The 19,040-nt window shown below is 35.9% G+C and overlaps 1 protein-coding gene across 1 annotated transcript; it reads left to right on the forward strand.

Moving 5' to 3' along the window:
* Positions 1 to 276: 276 nt before the first annotated feature.
* On the forward strand, positions 277 to 18,832 carry LOC149813700 (S-adenosyl-L-methionine-dependent methyltransferases superfamily protein). The gene is made up of 4 exons (XM_089991184.1): positions 277 to 477; positions 934 to 1,165; positions 2,910 to 3,062; positions 18,126 to 18,832. Exons 1-4 carry the CDS (start codon positions 277 to 279, stop codon positions 18,830 to 18,832), a joined length of 1,293 nt encoding a protein of 430 aa, XP_089847310.1.
* Positions 18,833 to 19,040: the final 208 nt, after the last annotated feature.

Here is a 19,040-nt window from a genome sequence, read left to right on the forward strand (position 1 = left end):
ACGAGTAGCATCCCTTGGTCAAAGCTAGGTGTGCTCTCCTGTGGATTGGGAGGTCTTAAAGGGTTTTACCAATTGGATGCCAATATGCGATCGGTGAAGGTTTTTTTTTTCAGGGTTGTGACCTGTGAACATCAGAACTTGATTATTTAAATAATCAAGGATTCCAAAGTGTGATTATTTTAATAAATGATAAAAAAATAAAAATCATGAGCATTTCGGTCATCTGGACAAGCAAAAGGGTTTTGCGTGGGTTTAACGTTTGGAGGAGGAGGATCCATGCGTTTTCCGGCACCTTTCCAATGTACCCGCCGCCTGTTGACGTCGGCCCTCCGTCTGGTGGAGGACGAAGGAGACTGGTTTTACGCCTCGGAGTGGTGGGGAGCCGACGGCAAGGACGATGGCCTCACTGTCTTCCGTTCCGAATCCGCCAAGGGCAACGGCTCCGTCACCGTCGTCGCCTACCCGTCTTCCAGACCGGTGGGTGCTCCTCTTTTTCTCCTTCCCAAAACCCATTTCGAATTTTCCAACTACGCCACGCCGTTCTAGTTCTCGTTTTTAGTCTTCCGTTTGATGGGTGGTCTTTTTTTGCATCTTCTCTTGCGGATTCAGTTGGTTTCTCTCTCTCTCTATTGGTCTTCCATTTGATGGGTGTTCCCCCCCTTTTTTTTTGCGTCTCTCTCTCTCTCTCTCTCTCTCTCTCTCTCTCTCTCTCTCTCTCTCTCTCTTGAAAACACGATTCAGTAGTCCTTATGGGTTCATTTTAGCCTAATTTTGGCTTAAAACAATTCGGCAAGACAGCCAACTTCTGGCATGTATGAACTCTTTAGTAAAGAATGTGGACAAGTACTTTTTAAAATTTCCTTGTTAGGTTCTATTTTTACATAACCAACCACCTTGAATTGAAGATTTGTGTCTCCGTGTAATTTGTTGCAGGCTGCTGTGCATTGGGCAGCTGTTGAAAGTTGGCTTCAGCAAAGGTATGAAAGACTACATCCAGGCTGTGATGAAAGCCATGGAATGTTTGGGATACTTGGTTATCAGTGGCGTGTGCTTCGATTTAATGAGAGAACTCGCCAAAGTACAGTTAAGGTCATGGCTGCTTACAGGAAATGTGCCCCGGAATCTATATACTTAATGCAGCAGCCACATTGTCTGGCTGTACCATGTAACTTCCTTCTTTGTCCTCTCAGATGGTGTTCTCTGTCCTTGTTTCCAAGTACTTGGAGGTTTTCTGTTGCTACTCTTTTCATCCTTTGTATTACTTGGATCAATTTGTCCATTGCAATGATCTAGTCATGCAAATTCTAGGTGTTTCTTAGGAGTTCTCTATCTATATTTAGGCATTACAGTGAAGCTAGTGTGTTTGTTATAACTGCTCTGTTAAACTTTGTGTGCGTTCGTACTCAATTTATTTTTTGATGTTTCCACATGGTACTTGAATTTTGTTTTTGCCTGCACACAATCTAGGTAAAAATATATTCAGAGAACGTTACAAGATTCATATTAGTTTTAAGTTCATGACACATAAGTGCTCCAACCATGCTTCAACTTGTGATCAATCAATAGATACCAATAGAAAATATATAGGCACCGAAAAAAAGTAGATGCTCGAGCATCATTGAACAACCCCTTGTCAGTCTCAATTCATTTCAATATAAACAATAATTCAACTTTTTTCTTGGTTGTTTCAAGCAAGAAAAAGTACTTATTGCAAATCAACTGCCTGTGAAAAGGAAACAGGTTAATCTTGATCATTCTATCATTGAAGAATTCTTTTGTTGCATTTTTCATTTGAATTTCTTTTAGAATTTTGCTATGAAAAATTGATGTATTCTTATTCCTTTTGGAATTTTAAACAATTGCATTTGCTGAATGAAAACTTGCTCATGATGAAAAAAATTGTAATATGCATATTTCTGCATTTTAGTTTGCAGATAAATGACATGACTTATGGATAAAAAAAGTTATTTTTTATCAAACTATACTGAATGCTGTCACTGGATTGGTAGGGGGTCTCAGGTTTGAATTCCATGTGAGCTATCCCCCAGCGTGGCTATCATAGTGGGATTGAAAAAAAAAATCCATGAGTTAGTTGAAAGCCTTAACAAAATGTAAAAGAGACGAAAAGTATTTTCCCCTTGAAATATTTCTTGCACCTGTAAATATGTGGAAATGAGACATAAGGTTACAATAATTTCTTTCTTTTTCTTTTCGTTCCACCTTTTATCTTATTTTGGGGCATAAACCCTGAAAAACCAAAAGTAGAAAGAAGAATATTATATTTTCTACCCTAAAAACTTGTTTTCTTAAGGTTCTCTTTCTTTCTAGAATTAATCTACATTAAGAAATTATTGTATTTTGTTTCTGTTTGATAGGCAAGTTTTCTAGGAAGCAGAAACTCTGATATTAAATGGATAATAACTCATTTCCTGGTGTTTCTTTTAGAGTATCAAATTCAAACATTCTCTTACATGTGTTTTTTGTCTTTTTCAACAAGCTAAACTTCATCGTATGCTTTGATGCACAATTGAGACAGTGATTTTCTCTGTCAGCTATTTTAACATGATTCAAATTCCAATATATCTGCAACATCTCACATCCTTCCTCTGCTTTCCATGTGAATCTTCTGATGTTTGTGCAGGTGCAGTCAAAGGTGATGTTTTGAATTGAAATATAGATTATTTATCTGTGTGGATTATTTTTTTCTGGGCATATGTTTGCTTTAGTATCAGCATTTTGTATTCCTTGTTTTTAATTGTTGTGTTTATCTCATGGGCTCACATTGCATTCTTATTCTAACAACTTCTTGGTAGGCTCTTAAGCCTCGATACTGCACATTTATAGTCTAGCTACCATTTCTTTGTATTTGTCTTATGCTCTGTTTTTACCAAACAATCGCATTCTGATAGATGTGAAGAGTATGATGTCAGCTGGTCTGTCAGCTTTTGCTTCTACCTGTTTCGACTTCAAGAGTGCCGTCTTTGGTGATAAAACACTGCACATTTTATGCATTGGTCATGGTGGCGGCAGCATCCCACTGTTTTTGGCTAGCAAGTTTCAAGGTGACTAGAACATTATTGAAAATCTGTAGTATCCATGGTCATTTGCATTTTCTTTTTCGAGTTTAGCACCATCGGTAATTACATATTTTATCTCTTGATGTGCTACCATTTCAATCTCTCTAAGGCAGTGGCAGTATTATTGTTCAAATTTGTCACAAAAATTTACAAGGTGAAGGGCATTTGTCTCCCATGAAAATATCATGAAGAAGATAGTTTAAAAAAGAGGAAAGATTAGGTAAGAGATAAGAAACCTGGCATAGGAAAATTAAAGTGCAAGGGAACATTCTGTTCCTGGAAATGAGGAAACCAATTAAATCTAAGGGAAAGTTTGGAAGCGAGAAAATGGTTGGAAAAAATGCAAGTAGGAAAGAAAAGATGATAACTTTCCAACCATTCCAAACGAGAGAAAAATTTTGAAAGGAAAGTTTTTCTAAAAAGTGTATTTTTTATAGGAAAAATTCCTCCACATGGGGGGGGGGGGTGCGGGGTGGAGGAATTTTTTCTATAAAAAATTATTTTTTATTAGGGCAACCATTCACCCACAACACATCTCATCCAATGGGCTGTCACAAGAAGAGCTTCCTCCATCTTCATCTTCCCCCTACCCACCACCACCATCTCTCTCTCTCTCTCTCTCTCTTGGGTGTGGTCAACCACCCCTCTATCTCTCTGTGAGGGGGCTGATCGACCCCCCCCCCTCCCCCCCTCTCTCTCTCTCATTTTTCTCACATTTTCTATTCCGTTTTTCTCATACTACACAAACAAGTGACAAATTTTCATTTAGAAAATCATATCAAAACTTATCATAGGCAAAAATTTCTTTTCCTATGAGATTTTTTCTTGCTTCCAAACATGCCCTAAGAATGACAACCCAGGAAAATAAAAAAGTACAGCTTTTTGGAAGTTTACAAGTTAGACTGAATGATGAGTTATCATTCAGTGCTAAAACTTTGATGATTTTTATATCAAATACACCACATAATTCATTCAGTTGCCCTGAAATATTAAATACAATGAGAATATCCCCGGATTTCATACCATTATTGAAACAATTATTGAGCTTTGACAGAGATCTATTTGCCTGACATTGCTATCTGTAAAAAGAAGATGATGAAATTGCATCTCATAACTGCTTTTATCTGCAATGCAAAGTTGGCAGCCATCAGGGCAGATCTTTGTCTGTGTTGAGTGGCATTTCAGAATAAGGTGAGCAATCTGTTTCAAGTGATGAACTTTGTCTTATGTGGTCTTAATTCTGCCTACACCAAGGTTGTCAGACTAGGAAGCGGAAGCCGGAAACGATATGGAAAGCGGAAGCGAGAAGGAATGCATTTTAAAATATATAGGAAGCAGGAAACCAGGAATAAAAAAAAAGAAATATAAGAATTGAATGAGAATCAAACGACTAGAAATCTGGCCATTGGACTAGCCTCCAACGACTAGAACATAGTCAACCTAGGTTGACCAATAGCTTATTGAACCTAGGTTGACTAAGCTAAATATATATTATATATAAATACATATAATATATATAAATATATTCATGTACACATATGTATATATATACATTTATCTTAACACCACCATCAAACTTACAGTGACTCACTATAAGTTTGAAACTACAAATGAAGAAACCCATTACATAACATGTTTCCCATGGACTTCATCAAGTTCTTTTACTTGGTGCTTCTTTAAAGGGTGTTCAATCGAACGCTCCATAATCTCAGAGAGGATCTTCAATAGCATCAATGCTTAAAGAACCTTAAAGTAGATATAACATGAGTAGTCTAGCAAGAAATAATTATACTTATATAACTTATGGCGAGAGGATGGCCGAGCACACAAGTAAGTCAATTTAATTTTTTCAAAATCATTTAAAGCAAAACATGATAGTCAATAAGACACTCGACTTTAAAAAATTCTTAATTCTCAAGAGAACACAAAAATTTTCCAAAGATAGATTTATAAATATTTAATGACTCCAAACATTCCTGAAAAGCTTGCATCATTTTGGTACACGCATATATTTATCATATTAATACATAATAGACTTGAAATATGAATTTTTCAAATAATCATTATACTATGAAGAAATAATTCACAAAAGAGTTCAAATCTCAACACATTTTTACACAATGAAAGGTACAAAAAATGATTTTTATTATTTAACAAAGATTAATTACATTTTTTAGAAGCAATATTAGTCATGCAACAAAGAAAGTCACTCATGGACCAATTTTAAGAGATAATAATAAACAATCTTTCAAGAGCATATGCTTAGAAACAAGTGAAAATTCAAACCCAGATTCTAATGACGACCCACTCAAATACAATAGGAGTGCACAAGCACCAGTTTTACCAAAAAATAATACAAGGTGAGGACAATTTCAAGAGCAATCATATGCACATAATAGCCACTATGGGCATATACATAAGAGATTTCACTAATGAAATGCCTAAAAAAGCATGTAATTAAATATGCAGAAGAATTAAAACAAAGTGCAAAAGCACATACAAGTCCAAGCGTGGACAATACAAAGGCATGAAGGCAAAATACAAGTACATCACTAATATACAATACAAAGAGCCAACGAAGGACACCACAAAAAAGTAAAAAATATATTATTTATTGAATATATGCTAAAAAAACATAAACTTATGCAAATTATGCAAGACAATCAATTATGAAATAACTTATGCAACTAAAGCATAATGCAAAATGCATGAAAATATTTCAAGAACCATTTCTCATAAAAGAGCAAATAAGTGTAGGAAAAATTATGAAGAGATTAAAAAATCTCATACATCATAATGAATGAATTTCAAAAATTAAAACACTAGTTTGATCGTCACAAGCAATAACTTCACTAGACCTCCAATCTTCAAAAATCAAGTGTATCAGTGACTACAACAAGAGCATAATCTCAATGTCACGTATGGGTTAAAAGCACATACAAAAGTGTGAATAAAATTTTTTTTGTCTATATATAATAACACTCAAAATGAGTGTATCAACTACTAGAACAAGAGTATTATCACAATGCCACTTATAAGCTAAACAAACACGCAAAAGTGTGAATAAACATCTCTTGTCTACATATAATGACACTCAACATGAGTGTATCAACTATTAAAACAAGAGTATAATCACAATGCCACTTATGGGCTAAACAAACACACCAAAGTATAAATAACCATCTCTTGTCTATATATAATGACACTCAACATAAGTGTATCAACTACTAGAACAAGAGTATAATCACAATGTCACCAATGGGCTAAAACCACACACAAGGGTGTGAACAAATTTCTCTTGTCTACATATAATGACACTTAGATACGAGGCATAACAAGAAGAAGACACTCAAGGTAAGAAAGTTTGTAATGAAAACACACTAATGTTATCAATAAGAATATCAAATTTAATCATCTTTTGAAATACCATGGTTTAAAAAATGGATAGACATCACAGATAACCAGAGTTACAAACATTCATAATAACAATGGTCATACAACAAATGAGTGATACAACACACTCAAATTCAAAGACCAAACAACTGGCAATTAGAGCCAAACTATAAGTTGACAATCTAAACTGACATAAAATGAGGTGCACACAACTCCCCTCAACAAATATCTATTAATCAACAAAAGCATATATGGATCCAGAGGCCAATCAACTATCAATCAGATCCAAGACAGGTGTCAACGCGACTCATAAACTTTGATAATTGCAGATTGATTAGATTATTTGAGGTGCACACATAACTTACCTCAATGGCTAATTCAAAATACCAATAATAATGAGTTTAGAGGTCAATCAACCATCAATATGACCCAAGACAAGTGACAACACGTCACTCATAACCCTTGGGGATCTAGATTGATAGGATGGCATGAGGTGCACACATAACTCACCTTAACGGATAATCCTGACCCAACAATAAGGCCAAGAGAGATGATTCATCATATATAAAATTTTGTGATAGACAAAATCAATGCCATAAGCAGACAATAAATACTCATGGAAATCAATTTTCAAATAGGTGGGTTCATATCAAATAACCTATGTCACATGGGTGCGGGTGCGGGCGCGGGTGCGGGTGCGGGGATTCGGCACTTCCAAAAAACCCGGGTGCGGGGGTGCGGCAGGGGCAAAAATGTAATAAGTAATATATATATATATATATATATATATATATATATATATAAAGGGGGTTGGGGAATAGGCGGGGTTTTTTTTTTAAACTTTGCAGCTGTCAGGCAGCTGCTGTCAGCAGCTGACAGGCAGCTGCTGCAGCTGTGCTGACAGCTGCTGTCAGCAGCTGTGCTGACAGCTGCTGTCAGCAGCTGTGCGTGAAAACTGAAAAACTTACTTTATGCTAGTCTGTCAGCAGCTGACAGACTAGCATAAAGTTTTTTTAAAAAAAATTCGAAGCCCATTTGGGCAATTTTTTTTTTAAAAATGGACATTAATGATCCTGGGTGCGGTCAACGCACCCAGGATCGAGTTGACCGCACCCGGTGCGGCACCCGCACCCGGTGCGGCACCCGCACCCGCGTCGAGTCGCGTCGACGCGGGTGCGGCACCCTCCTAGCCGAATCCCTGTGACATAGCAAATAACTGATTTGAAAAAACATGTTTCAAATCAAATCCAATAAAGTTAGATGAAAACCTTATCATAAAAATTAGTGCAATTAGATGCACAGTCAATATGTCAATCGATGCAATCACATGCAATGCAACATAGGATGTCTGACAATTTTTACAAATTTGACTAAGTAAATAAACATACAAATTACGATGCTTGAAAATCTTTAAAAAGATCATAAGTCTATTACTCGAGAAACAAGTGCACTAAGGCACATCTCATACAACAAATCCAATAAATCTTACTAAATAGACAAAAATAATATATATAATCCTTAGATCTAAATCTATATGAGGCATTTAAAGGCAACATATAGAGATTCCAAAAGCGCTAGTTGCACAGTCTCACAAATACAAAACCAATAGTGGGCAAGATACATAGAGCCAACTAAGAGCTATGCATAAACATAAAAATGTTGGCATTATTGATAAAATGTCCTAAAAAAGCCATAGAGATTTTAATAACATACATAACTATGAACCCACATATGATCGCATTAAACAAGAGATTTTTCTTATAATGCAATGAAAATATAATCTCTAAGATGCATGATATAAGATATCAATACACTAGAAAGAAACCACTAAGATAAGCACAAAAAACAAATTTGAGTATATGATAACAAGTCATGCTTATGCTATTCAATAAAGACTATTTGAGGTGTATACCTAAAGATGCCTTAATTCAACACAAGTCATTTGAAAATAGTCTTACTTAATAAAACAATATCACTCAAACATACATGAAATAACACATTCACATGATAAGAAAAAGACTTTATGAGAACATAGAAAACACGTCTATATTAAAAAATGATCACACAATACATCTTTTTAATCTTTATGCTTGATCTTATCACAAAAAAGAAATCCAAATGATAGTCCACACATACGTTAAGAGACATTCAAACATGAACTTTAGTATTTTGCAAAAACATGAAACACACAAGATTTTAAGAAATCACATATTTTGCAAAATATAATATTTCACTACACATATCACATATTTCAAAAATGTTTAATTTTATCATATACCCTTTTTACAAACACTTACCATACATATGAAAATAGAAAAGCCAAAGATACATACCGGAATACAAAATTCTTAAATCCATAATATCCATTAATAAAAATCTTTCTCAAGACCTCAATGCCTCATGAAATGGTATGGATCCCAATGCACTCTAAAATGCGTCTCATGAGCCAAGAATACAATGTAGTTAAACACACATTCATAATGAAAATATCCATAGAACACAAGACTTAAAAATAAACAATTTCATTAAATATGAAATTCAAATAATACAAAAAAAATAAAAAATTACAAAAAAGCCTCACTACAACACTCAAAACCTAGAAAATTACCCAGCACTCTCTTACTTACAAAGTCACACACCCACCTACATATATAGGCCAAAAAGGAGAGGAGTTAGAAGGGAAGGGAGATTCCCTTCTAGCCGTTGGACTAGCCTCCTCCAACGACTAGAACATAGTCAACCTAGGCTGACCAATGGCTTAGTCAACCTAGGTTGACTAAGCTAAATATATATTATATATAAATAAATATATATGTACATACTATATGTAGGAAGATGTATATATATACATATACCAAGGATACATTTATCTTAACAGTTATATCATGATTATTATTGTGGCTACCTTTGGTGGTTATCACAATTTCCCCCTGAAAATTGTTTGTTGGTTTTGTTGATAAATAGTCATGATTTATCATGATTTACTGCAAAAAATTTCAATAAAATTACTATTCATGACTGAGAGCTTTGTGCCTAAGAACAGGGAGATGATCTTAAGAAATTTCTTTGAAGTTTTCCCTTTTAAATCATTTCCATAGTGCTATTACACATGAAGTATAGTATAATGATAAATTAATCTTTTTCTAATCAACTAATTTATTGGGTAAACATTCTTTTTTACCAATGCTAGGAGTGATGATGACCTTTTTATTTTAAGGTGTCCAGTTAGTATACGGAAAATGACTTTAGCATGCAAAGAATAAATACAAATTACTTAATATTTTAGCTGATTAGTCACAATTAGCTAAAAAACTGACTTAGTGTGGCTGACTGATTGTCATCCTTATGATTAGCTGATGATGATAGTTCCTATTAGCCACCAAGGATGAGGACAACTAGGATGATTATTATTCCCGGCTTTCTGGCCAAGGGATGTTTCAGTTGCTTCTTATGTGTGCATGCAGGTGGATTTTAAGGCATGTAATCAAGGGTCCCTAAATTAGGAACATTGGAAAACGCCAATCTATTAGACTATCTTTTCGAAAACTTTAACATATAGTCCATATGGAAGAATTGTGAGTGAATTGGTGCTAGAGACATATTGTTTAGGCAGATATCTTTGTTTATATCTAAGATATGTATAATATGAACAACGAGGAAGGTAGATTGTAAATAAATGAATCTTGTGACAATCACTTTTTCTCTCTCTCTCTCTCTATCTATATATAGAGTTAATCTAACATTAAACTAGTTGTGTTTAACAGCAAATGAATTCAACCATATTAAAATGACTTAAATACCCTTAAAAAGTGGCACTTTTGAAAATGTATGGTTACTTTTTGAGGTCACAAAAGTAAATTTGATGGATTCATAAAGTTGTTTTCTTGGAAAAGGTGTATGACTTTTCAATTCCCTTCAAGTTCAAAAGACTTGTAATGCCCAAAAAGTAGCCATGCATTTCCAAAAGTACCATTCTTTTAAGGATATTTTAGTCATTTTTATAAGGTTGAATCTATCTAATGTTAAACCCAACTAGTTTAATGTTAGATTAACCCGTGTATATATATATATATATATATATATATATAGAGAGAGAGAGAGAGAGTAATTCATGGGTGCGCAATTGTGTGTGGAATGTTGCTGATGCTCAGTGTTTTTCATGCAAAAAATGCTAAAAAGCATCATTTTTTCATGCAAAAGCCTTTAGCGCGGTTCTGGACCGTTGCTAAAAAGTTTTTTATAATGCCGTGCAAGTCCCCTGGGAAAGTTAGTGACGGTTTCGACCGCCGCTAAAGGTCCTAGCAGAACTGGGACCTTTAGCAGCGCTCTAGAACCGCTGCTAAAGCCAGAAAATGCGCAAAAATGCATTTTCCCGTGCTGGCCGTCCACGCGTGATGATGGACGAACGTCATTCAACCGTAGCTGCGCACCTAAGGGTTGCACAGCTACCAATTTCTGTGTGTGTGTGTATATATATATATATACATATGGGGGTCTGTGGAGGCAAGGGAAGGATGATTGGATAGGCCCTTCTGCCAGTTCCATTAGCAAATGAAAGACTTTCTCGCTTTAGCGAATAAACACTCTATAGGCCCATCGAAGCTGCTTTCGATCCACCGCAAGGGAAGGAGTATGATGGATAGGACAAACATGGGAAGGGACACGAGTAAGAAGATAGGCAAAAATGGTCACCATGTCTATGATTGCTAGTCACTGCTAGGTCCGATAGTTCAAACAAAGGGATTGGGTCTCATGAAGGCAAACAACAGGTCATTGATCCAATGCAGTTCATCGTTGGATTTGCTAAAGCCAGTCTACCCATCGAGGCAAAGGAGCCAGGCTGACTAGGTTGGTCGTGGGGTTGGTTCCGTTTGAGCATCCCTTTTCTCCTTCCTTTCCCTCACATCATGTTGAGCCATCGTGACTAACTTTCTTTTTTGAACTGCCGGCATGGCTTATCTCTCACATCTTTGTGTCCCTAACTCTTGAACCGAACAACTGAAATAACTCAAATCGCCATAGTTGGCAAACTCGTGACTCAGACTCGGATTGCCCGACCCTTGACTCGTGGGTCAGCGAGCCGGCTTGGTAACTTAGACGGGTTAGGACCTAAAATTTTTAAGTGTTTTTTTACATAATACTTTAAATATTGAATATAACACTATGTTTTCTAGAATGCAAATGCAAATAATCAAACTCCAATCTGCAAATTCTCTAAATCAAAGCATCAAAAAACAAAAACTGCAAAATATCTGCATAAAAAGTAAAATAAGCTCCATAGCTTCACATAAGAGCAATAATGAAATGAATAATTAAGTTGCACAGGTAGAAGTATAACTGTAAAACAAGTAAAAAATGAACAAGTGAACTAATAGTAACTACCTTTGTAAGTTCTAATAATTTCTAAGAGCATTATGCATTAAAAATTGAAAATCGTAAAATTCAATTAATGCATGTATAGCAGAATAATAAATAAACTATAAAGAAATAAAGAAGAATACCTGAAATTTTCAATTTTCAAATTTCAACCTGTTGCAAACTTGCAAGCATCATTTTGTAATATTTTGGCACTAATAAAAATTATAAAATGGACAAACAAGTAACAATTTATCATCAAAGTTCACAATCACATTTCACAACTTTATAAGTTCAGAATTTAGATAAGTTTGACAATCCCATATGGGCTACCATATGAAATCAGCCTGTCACAATCACAGACTCCGAAGTCCCAGCTCCTAGGTCCTATCCTTTGTATCCTATCAATAATCAAAGTCAACTAGTCAAAATGTCAAATTGTCAAACAAAAGACTCAAAGTCTAAAAAAAAGGCGCTATGTCTGGACTTAAGAGTACAAATCATCTTCTCCATCAACTCCACTAGACACCAAATCCATCATCTCAACTAAGCCCTCATTCTCATTGTCATTAGTAGCATACACTTGTGCTGATGAGCCAACATCTTCATTTTCTTGATCTTCATTATTTTCTTCTTCGCACCTTACCAATTTCATGTCCATGTTCTTTTGTTGAGAATCATCATCCTACATTTGTAAAAGAAGAAAAGCATAAGAAATGTTTCAATTTTCAAAGATAGTCCTACTCAAATCAAATGTTCATTATAAACTAACATAAGGGTAATGTATTAAATTATTAATATAGTAGAGTTAAATCCTTAAATTGATAAAATAAGCCAATAACACACTTCACCAGCCACACCATTTTCCTCATCTTGTTTGATCCAAGAGTCAATTGGATTGTCCAAGAAAATATTGTCCAGTGACAGGATTGGAGTTTCCAACACTCAAGACTTGCTTCTCCCGCAATCTCAAGTTGTAATGAACATAAACTAGATCATTCAATCATTTTTCTGCAATCTATTGCGCCTCTTTGTATGCACTTGGTCAAATGTGCTCCAATTGCGCTCACATCCACTGGATGAACAAGTTTGGTTAAGGATGGGTTTTGCAATTCCGGAGTACATCCCCCATGTTCTTCCCATCATATTGCTGAGAAAAATGAATAATTAACTATAAATTAATACTTTTATGAAACAATGGAATAACCATCAAGTTACAATCTTACATACTTGGTGGAAATTGAAAAAATAATAGCAATATAAAATTACAAACACAATATCTATGCACCTGGTGGTCCTTGGTTTTTGTCTTCACTGCCAAAGGTTGACCAAAATTTGAGCTAGCACATGTAAAATCTTTTATCTAAAGGAAATTATTAAATCAATAAATAATTTTCAGATTCATGTTTTATGAATAATTGAATATATCTTCATGTTGCAATATAATATATACTTTGAAGTTATATACAAAACCCAAAAAGTACTTAAAGGGTTGCAGCCACTGCTTTTTTTTATCAAGCTCTAAGCTCAAGATGCATTGCTTCAAGCCACGTCGAATCTTAGGATGCTGAGAAAAACATCAAGTCATCCTATCATCAACTGCATATTAATAGAAATAATGAAATGCTAATAAAAAATAAAAACATTTGTTTGGTAACTTGATAGATTGTTATTTTTAGTTTTTTACCTTTTAGAATTCAGGTGAATATTGAAATGCTGGATTTAAAAAACATCCTTCAGCATGAAGAGGGTGGTGGAGTTGGTCCTCCCCATCTTTTGTCAATCAAATCCCAATAAACTTTATATCTCCTTTCATCTCCACCATAAATATCTCTAATTTTCATTTTAGCCCTATCCATTGCCTCATATATATACCCCATTTTTTGGTTAATCATCACTATCCACCAACCGCAAGACTTGAAGTAGAGGTTCTTTAGTTTTTACTCGGCCAGTTGTTGTCTTCCAAAAGCATGTATTCACGATGATCTCTTCAACTGCCTTTCCTTCAAGTTTTGAGAATCAAGAATTAACCCACTGATCATATACAAACATCTTTCTCAAGGCAGCTTTATGTTCAAGTAAGCTTTGAAGCAAAATAAAATTTGCTGCAAGTCTTATTTCTACAGGTCTTAAAATCTCCCTTTTGTTGGTAAAATGATTCTTCATTATGTGCAGCAACAACGTTTGGTTGTATATAAATTTTGTTACTCTCATTGCCTTTTCTATGCAATTTTTCACCCTTTTCATCTTTCCAATATCTTCAACGATGAGATCCAAGCAATGGGCGGTGCAAGGAATCCAAAATAAATTGTAATCCTTTTCCAACATTCTTCCAGCAGCTACAAAATTTGCAGCATTATCAGTGACCACCTAAAAATATGAAATGGAGAAGTTGAAAAATGAAACCATTAACATATAGAAGTAAAATTTAGAAAAAAGATTAAAAGATAACAATTATTATGTTATATATTGAATTGGAGCAGAAAAGAGTAAACTGAAAATTGAAAAATGCAAACATAAAAGGTTTGAAAGTTGAAACAATGAAACATAATTCCCTGCACAACATTCTCGTTTCCGACATGAAGCACCACTTCCTCTAACATCTTAAATAGATTGTTTGCATCTTTAACAATATCATATGCATCAACGGATTTAAAAAAATATACTCCTTTTGGGCAATAAATCAACAAGTTGATCAATGTTCTGCTCCTATTATCCTTCTAACCGTCAGCCATGATTGTGCAACGAGTTAAGCTCCATGACTCTTTAAACTCTTTTAAAATATCTTTCAATCTTTTTTATTTCATCATTCAAAAACCTTTCTGCAATTTCCTTTCTGCTTGGAGGTTTCAAACTAGGTCCGACTTCACCCACAACTCCTAACATCTCATGAAAATAGGGAGAACTGGCTGCATTGAATGGGATTGCAACAACAACAACAAACAACAACAACTACGCCTTCATCCCAAAACAATTGGGGTCAGCGATATGAACCAAAAAATAAATTCATTTTGGGTCTTCCACATGAATCATTTTCCTCCAATCATTCCTATCCAATGCCATGTCCTCGGAGAGGTTCAAAGCATTCATATCCTTTCCTATCATCTCCATCCAAGTCTTCCTAGGCCTACCCCGACCTCTTTTAACTAATATATTTTCCCATTTCTCCAACCTTCTAACTGGAGCATCATTAGGCCTTCGCCGAATATGTCCAAACCACCGTAAACGATTCTTTCGCATCTTATTTTCAATGGGTGCAACACCTACCTTCTTACGTATCTCCTCGTTCCGAATCTTATCTTTTATTGTATTTCCACACATCCATCTAAGCATCCGCATCTCAACTACACTCATTTTTTGAATATGATGTCTCTTGGCAGCCCAACATTCCGTACCATATAGTAAAGCGGGTCTAATAGTCGTCCTATAAAACTTTCCCTTCAACCGCAATGGCATTCTATGATCGCACAACACTCCAGTTGTACTTTTCCATTTCATCCACCCAACCTTTATCCTATGATTTACATCTCCATCAATTTCTCCATACTTTTGAATGATGGATCCCAAATATTTGAAATAATCATTCACCGGTATTTCTTGCTCACCAAGCTTCACTACACTCCCATCACTACTTCGTTGCTTACTAAACCGACATTCCATATATTCAGTCTTACTCTTACTCAACTTAAAACCTCTAGCTTCCAATGTCTGTCTCCATAATTCTAACTTAGCATTAACCCCAGCTCTAGACTCATCAATCAAAACAATATCATCAGCAAACAACAAAACAATTGAATGGGATTGCAACATGATAAAAAAAACTTGAAATTGCTGTGCACATTCTTTGTCTTGCTTATTTATCCATTGCAATTTTCAGGTTTAATTGTTTGAGAGGGGTAAAGTTTGGCATTTTGTTCACTACAAACTTGTCCAATGATCCTCCAATCTTTAAACCCTTGTGCGTATTCTCTTTTGTGTTTGAATCAAGTCTTGGTGCTCTTGGAGTTGGAGTTTCTACAACAAGTTTCCCTTTTTTCAATCTAGAGACATTCATTGCATCTATATTGTCATCTTCACTATCATCCAAATCAAATGAAGCCATTTCTTGCATCCTTCTATTCATGTCTAATTTTGCAGATTTGTATCCCAAAAGATTTTCATACATTGCTTCTTTAATTTCCTTTGGGACTTTTGCACATAGAAAAACCTCTCATTTTACATGCGCAAGGTGTTGTTTTAATCTATTTATGCCACTAGACATCTCCTTTCCATAATAAGAACACATAACTCTCTTCTTTTGTTTGTCAATGAGCACTCCATGGTCATCTCCCATATTCTACCATGTCAATTTGAATTAGAAAAAAAAAATGCCACACATAATATAATAGCATGCAATGTGCACACAAAGACAAAAAAAAAATTGTGCAAACATCCTTGATTGTGCAAGACTACATATTCTCAAGCCACAAACTATGTTGCGGTGAAGGTGCACTTTGCAGTGTGCACACTGCATGCTTAATGAAAAAAAGGGTAAAAAACCTCTAAATGTGGGGGTTTATTTTGTTGTCCACAGCCCCACACTGCACACACACACACACACAAAGACGATACAGAAAATAGTGACCCAATAGTATGCATCATGCACACTGTGATACAGGGAAGCCCCCAACAATGTGGACAAAAAGAAAAAACGAGATTACGAAAGAGGGCCTCGCTTCAGAGAGAGAGAGAAAGATAGAGAGAGAGAGAGAGAGACCTGGCAGTTGCTGCCGATAGATGGTGGTCGCCACCGCTACTGGTGCTAGGGTTTGAGGAGAATAGAGGGGTCCAGGCCCTTCTCCTTAAAAAGGGGGTTTGATAATGTTAAGAACCAGCGGACGAGCTGATACAAAAAACCGACCCGACTCGACGACTTTGTGCCGAATAGGATCACATCGTCTCAGTCCTGAGTCGAACGATTCAGGACTGAATTGCTCGGTCACCGAGTCAGGTGATTCCAGACCGATTCACACCCGATCCTGATTAAACCAGGATTTGGTTGAATCGGTGACCCAGTAGGATGGTGATACGATCCGACTCGGGCGATTCCCGAGTTGGATCTCCGGGTTTTTCAACTATACAAATAGCAGAGGTTCAAATAGCTTCTTCTATCTTCGAACAGGATCGACGCCGCTTGGAATATCCATGTCGTGTTGATACACAGCAAGCTCTAGATGAATAGCTCTCGTCACTCATTCCATCAAGGTTCACCAAGGAAAGATCCGGTGCCCAAAGAAGCCTTCCGGTCTTAAGTCAGTTGGTTGAGTTAATGCCTGGCAGGAAGGTATGGAATCACATCTCTTGGTTCTTCAGGGTCTGTTGTTTCAGTTGGTTCATGGATTGCCAAAGGAGTGAGTCTATGGACTCAATGGAGGCCAAGCGTCTACTCTATATAGCCATGCCATCCGTTCATGACACTAGGCTTTCCAATTACGAAAGTTCAGTAGGTGGGTCTATGCAAGACATGCTTTCTAAATGCTTTGCATTTCATGCATTATGGCATCTTATAAACTCTTACCTCTTGCATCATTCATCACTTCTTGCACCTACTTACTCTCACAACCATTATTGGTATTTTTTCATCTTTTTACTGGATTAAACACAATTTCTGCTACAGATAATTGAAGTATTGCAATTGTGGAAGGAATGAGAGAACAATGTTCATAAAGCCGAGCCAATGTGGTCAAGGCTTGATGATGATAACAAAGAAATTCTCCTTTTGTCTACAACTAATGTACCATTTCTGATGCATAAAATGGTGGATGTTCTCTCTATGTTTTTTGTTACTGTTCTCTTTGTTGGTTCCTTTTTCTATTTACAATTGCTTGAAGTGGCTTAAATTGTGATGCTTTTTAGAAACAAATAGATATTGGAGATTATGTTTCATATATCCACTTATTCAGAAGTATGTCTTGCACTTGTTTGTGATCATGCTATAAGTGGTTATGATAATATCAATAACTATAGTTCATCAATTGTGAAACACTTAATTACTGGACTGCATCAAACCAAAGTCTATGGGTGACTTGGGTCGCCTAACTCATGTTTCAGTCTGGGGATTTTAATGCCTATGGCTGAGTTGGTCTGAATAAGTTCATTAATTTTATCAAATTTCTGACGTCCATTGATGATTTAATCAGTGACTCAAACTGGAGATGTTCCACTCATGTCTTTTATAGGAAACTTTACTGCAAATAGTATGTATGTGTACTAGAACTATGTTCACGTGCTCACTATCAAGCATGGGTTTCTATTGCATAGGTGCCATAATCCATGTGGTTGAGATAGATCCTGATGTTATCACGGCCTCCATCAAAGCAATGGGTTTTCCATTATGTTCAACGAAGAATGCGAGCACCGGATCCTTTACAAAAGTGGATTCAATCAATCAAGTCTTATGGGGTGGTCTCCATGAAAGGCTCTTTCTCTTTGAAGCTGATGCTGAAAGTTTTGTGATAAAAAGTGCAGCTGAAATGTCTGTGCCATTTTATGACCTGGTCTTCATTGATGCTTATGATGGTGATGATATTTTCCCTCGGAAGCTGTGGGATGCAGATGGTCCATTTCTTAAAGCACTGAGCACCGTGCTTCATCCTGATCATGGAACAGTGGTGGTGAATCTGCACGCAGACCCCGACAGCCTAACAAAGTGTACGTCACCTCTGTTTCATCCTCTGTTACCTATGGGAAGGCATGTGTATCAAGTATGCAGATCATACAAACAAGTGCTGGGAGAATATTCAGACGCTGATGGCTCAGGACTATCATTCACTGTTTCTTCTCCTTGGGTTCAAAATATATCTCTTGTGGTGTGCCGGGGTTTTAAAGCTACTACAGTGACAAAAAGCAGGGATTTGATACTGAATACCCTTTTCTCTAGTTCCCAGCTTGTTGAGAAACTTCTGAAATTACCCTTTCCCTGCATACAATACTTAAAGAACGGTTTTCTTTTAATAGATTCATTATAGAAAAAGTCACTACCTTCCCCCATGGATTACTGATTTAGTAAAATCTACCAGAGGAATTCATCCTACAGAAACCAACAGAATGAGAGTATAACGCCCGTGCTTGATTGGTACCAAATTATTTTGGAGCATAGTAACTTGAAAGAAATTTTGAAGATTTTAGCAAAATCAAATAGAGGATCTCAATTCATTCCGCAGAGAATTGATATTA

This window comes from Nuphar pumila, chromosome 16 (genome assembly GCF_984573655.1).
Source record: "Nuphar pumila chromosome 16, dmNupPumi1.hap1.1, whole genome shotgun sequence".
In the NCBI taxonomy this organism is placed as follows: Eukaryota; Viridiplantae; Streptophyta; class Magnoliopsida; order Nymphaeales; family Nymphaeaceae; genus Nuphar; species Nuphar pumila.

What these genes read in the sequence shown, in the direction of transcription:
- LOC149813700 (XM_089991184.1), top strand. Translation starts at nt 277, where the DNA reads ATGCGTTTTCCGGCACCTTTCCAATGTACCCGCCGCCTGTTGACGTCG. An exon ending in CCTACCCGTCTTCCAGACCG is followed by an intron (nt 478 to 933) that starts GTGGGTGCTCCT and finishes AATTTGTTGCAG; the next exon opens with GCTGCTGTGCATTGGGCAGC. An exon ending in ACATTGTCTGGCTGTACCAT is followed by an intron (nt 1,166 to 2,909) that starts GTAACTTCCTTC and finishes GCATTCTGATAG; the next exon opens with ATGTGAAGAGTATGATGTCA.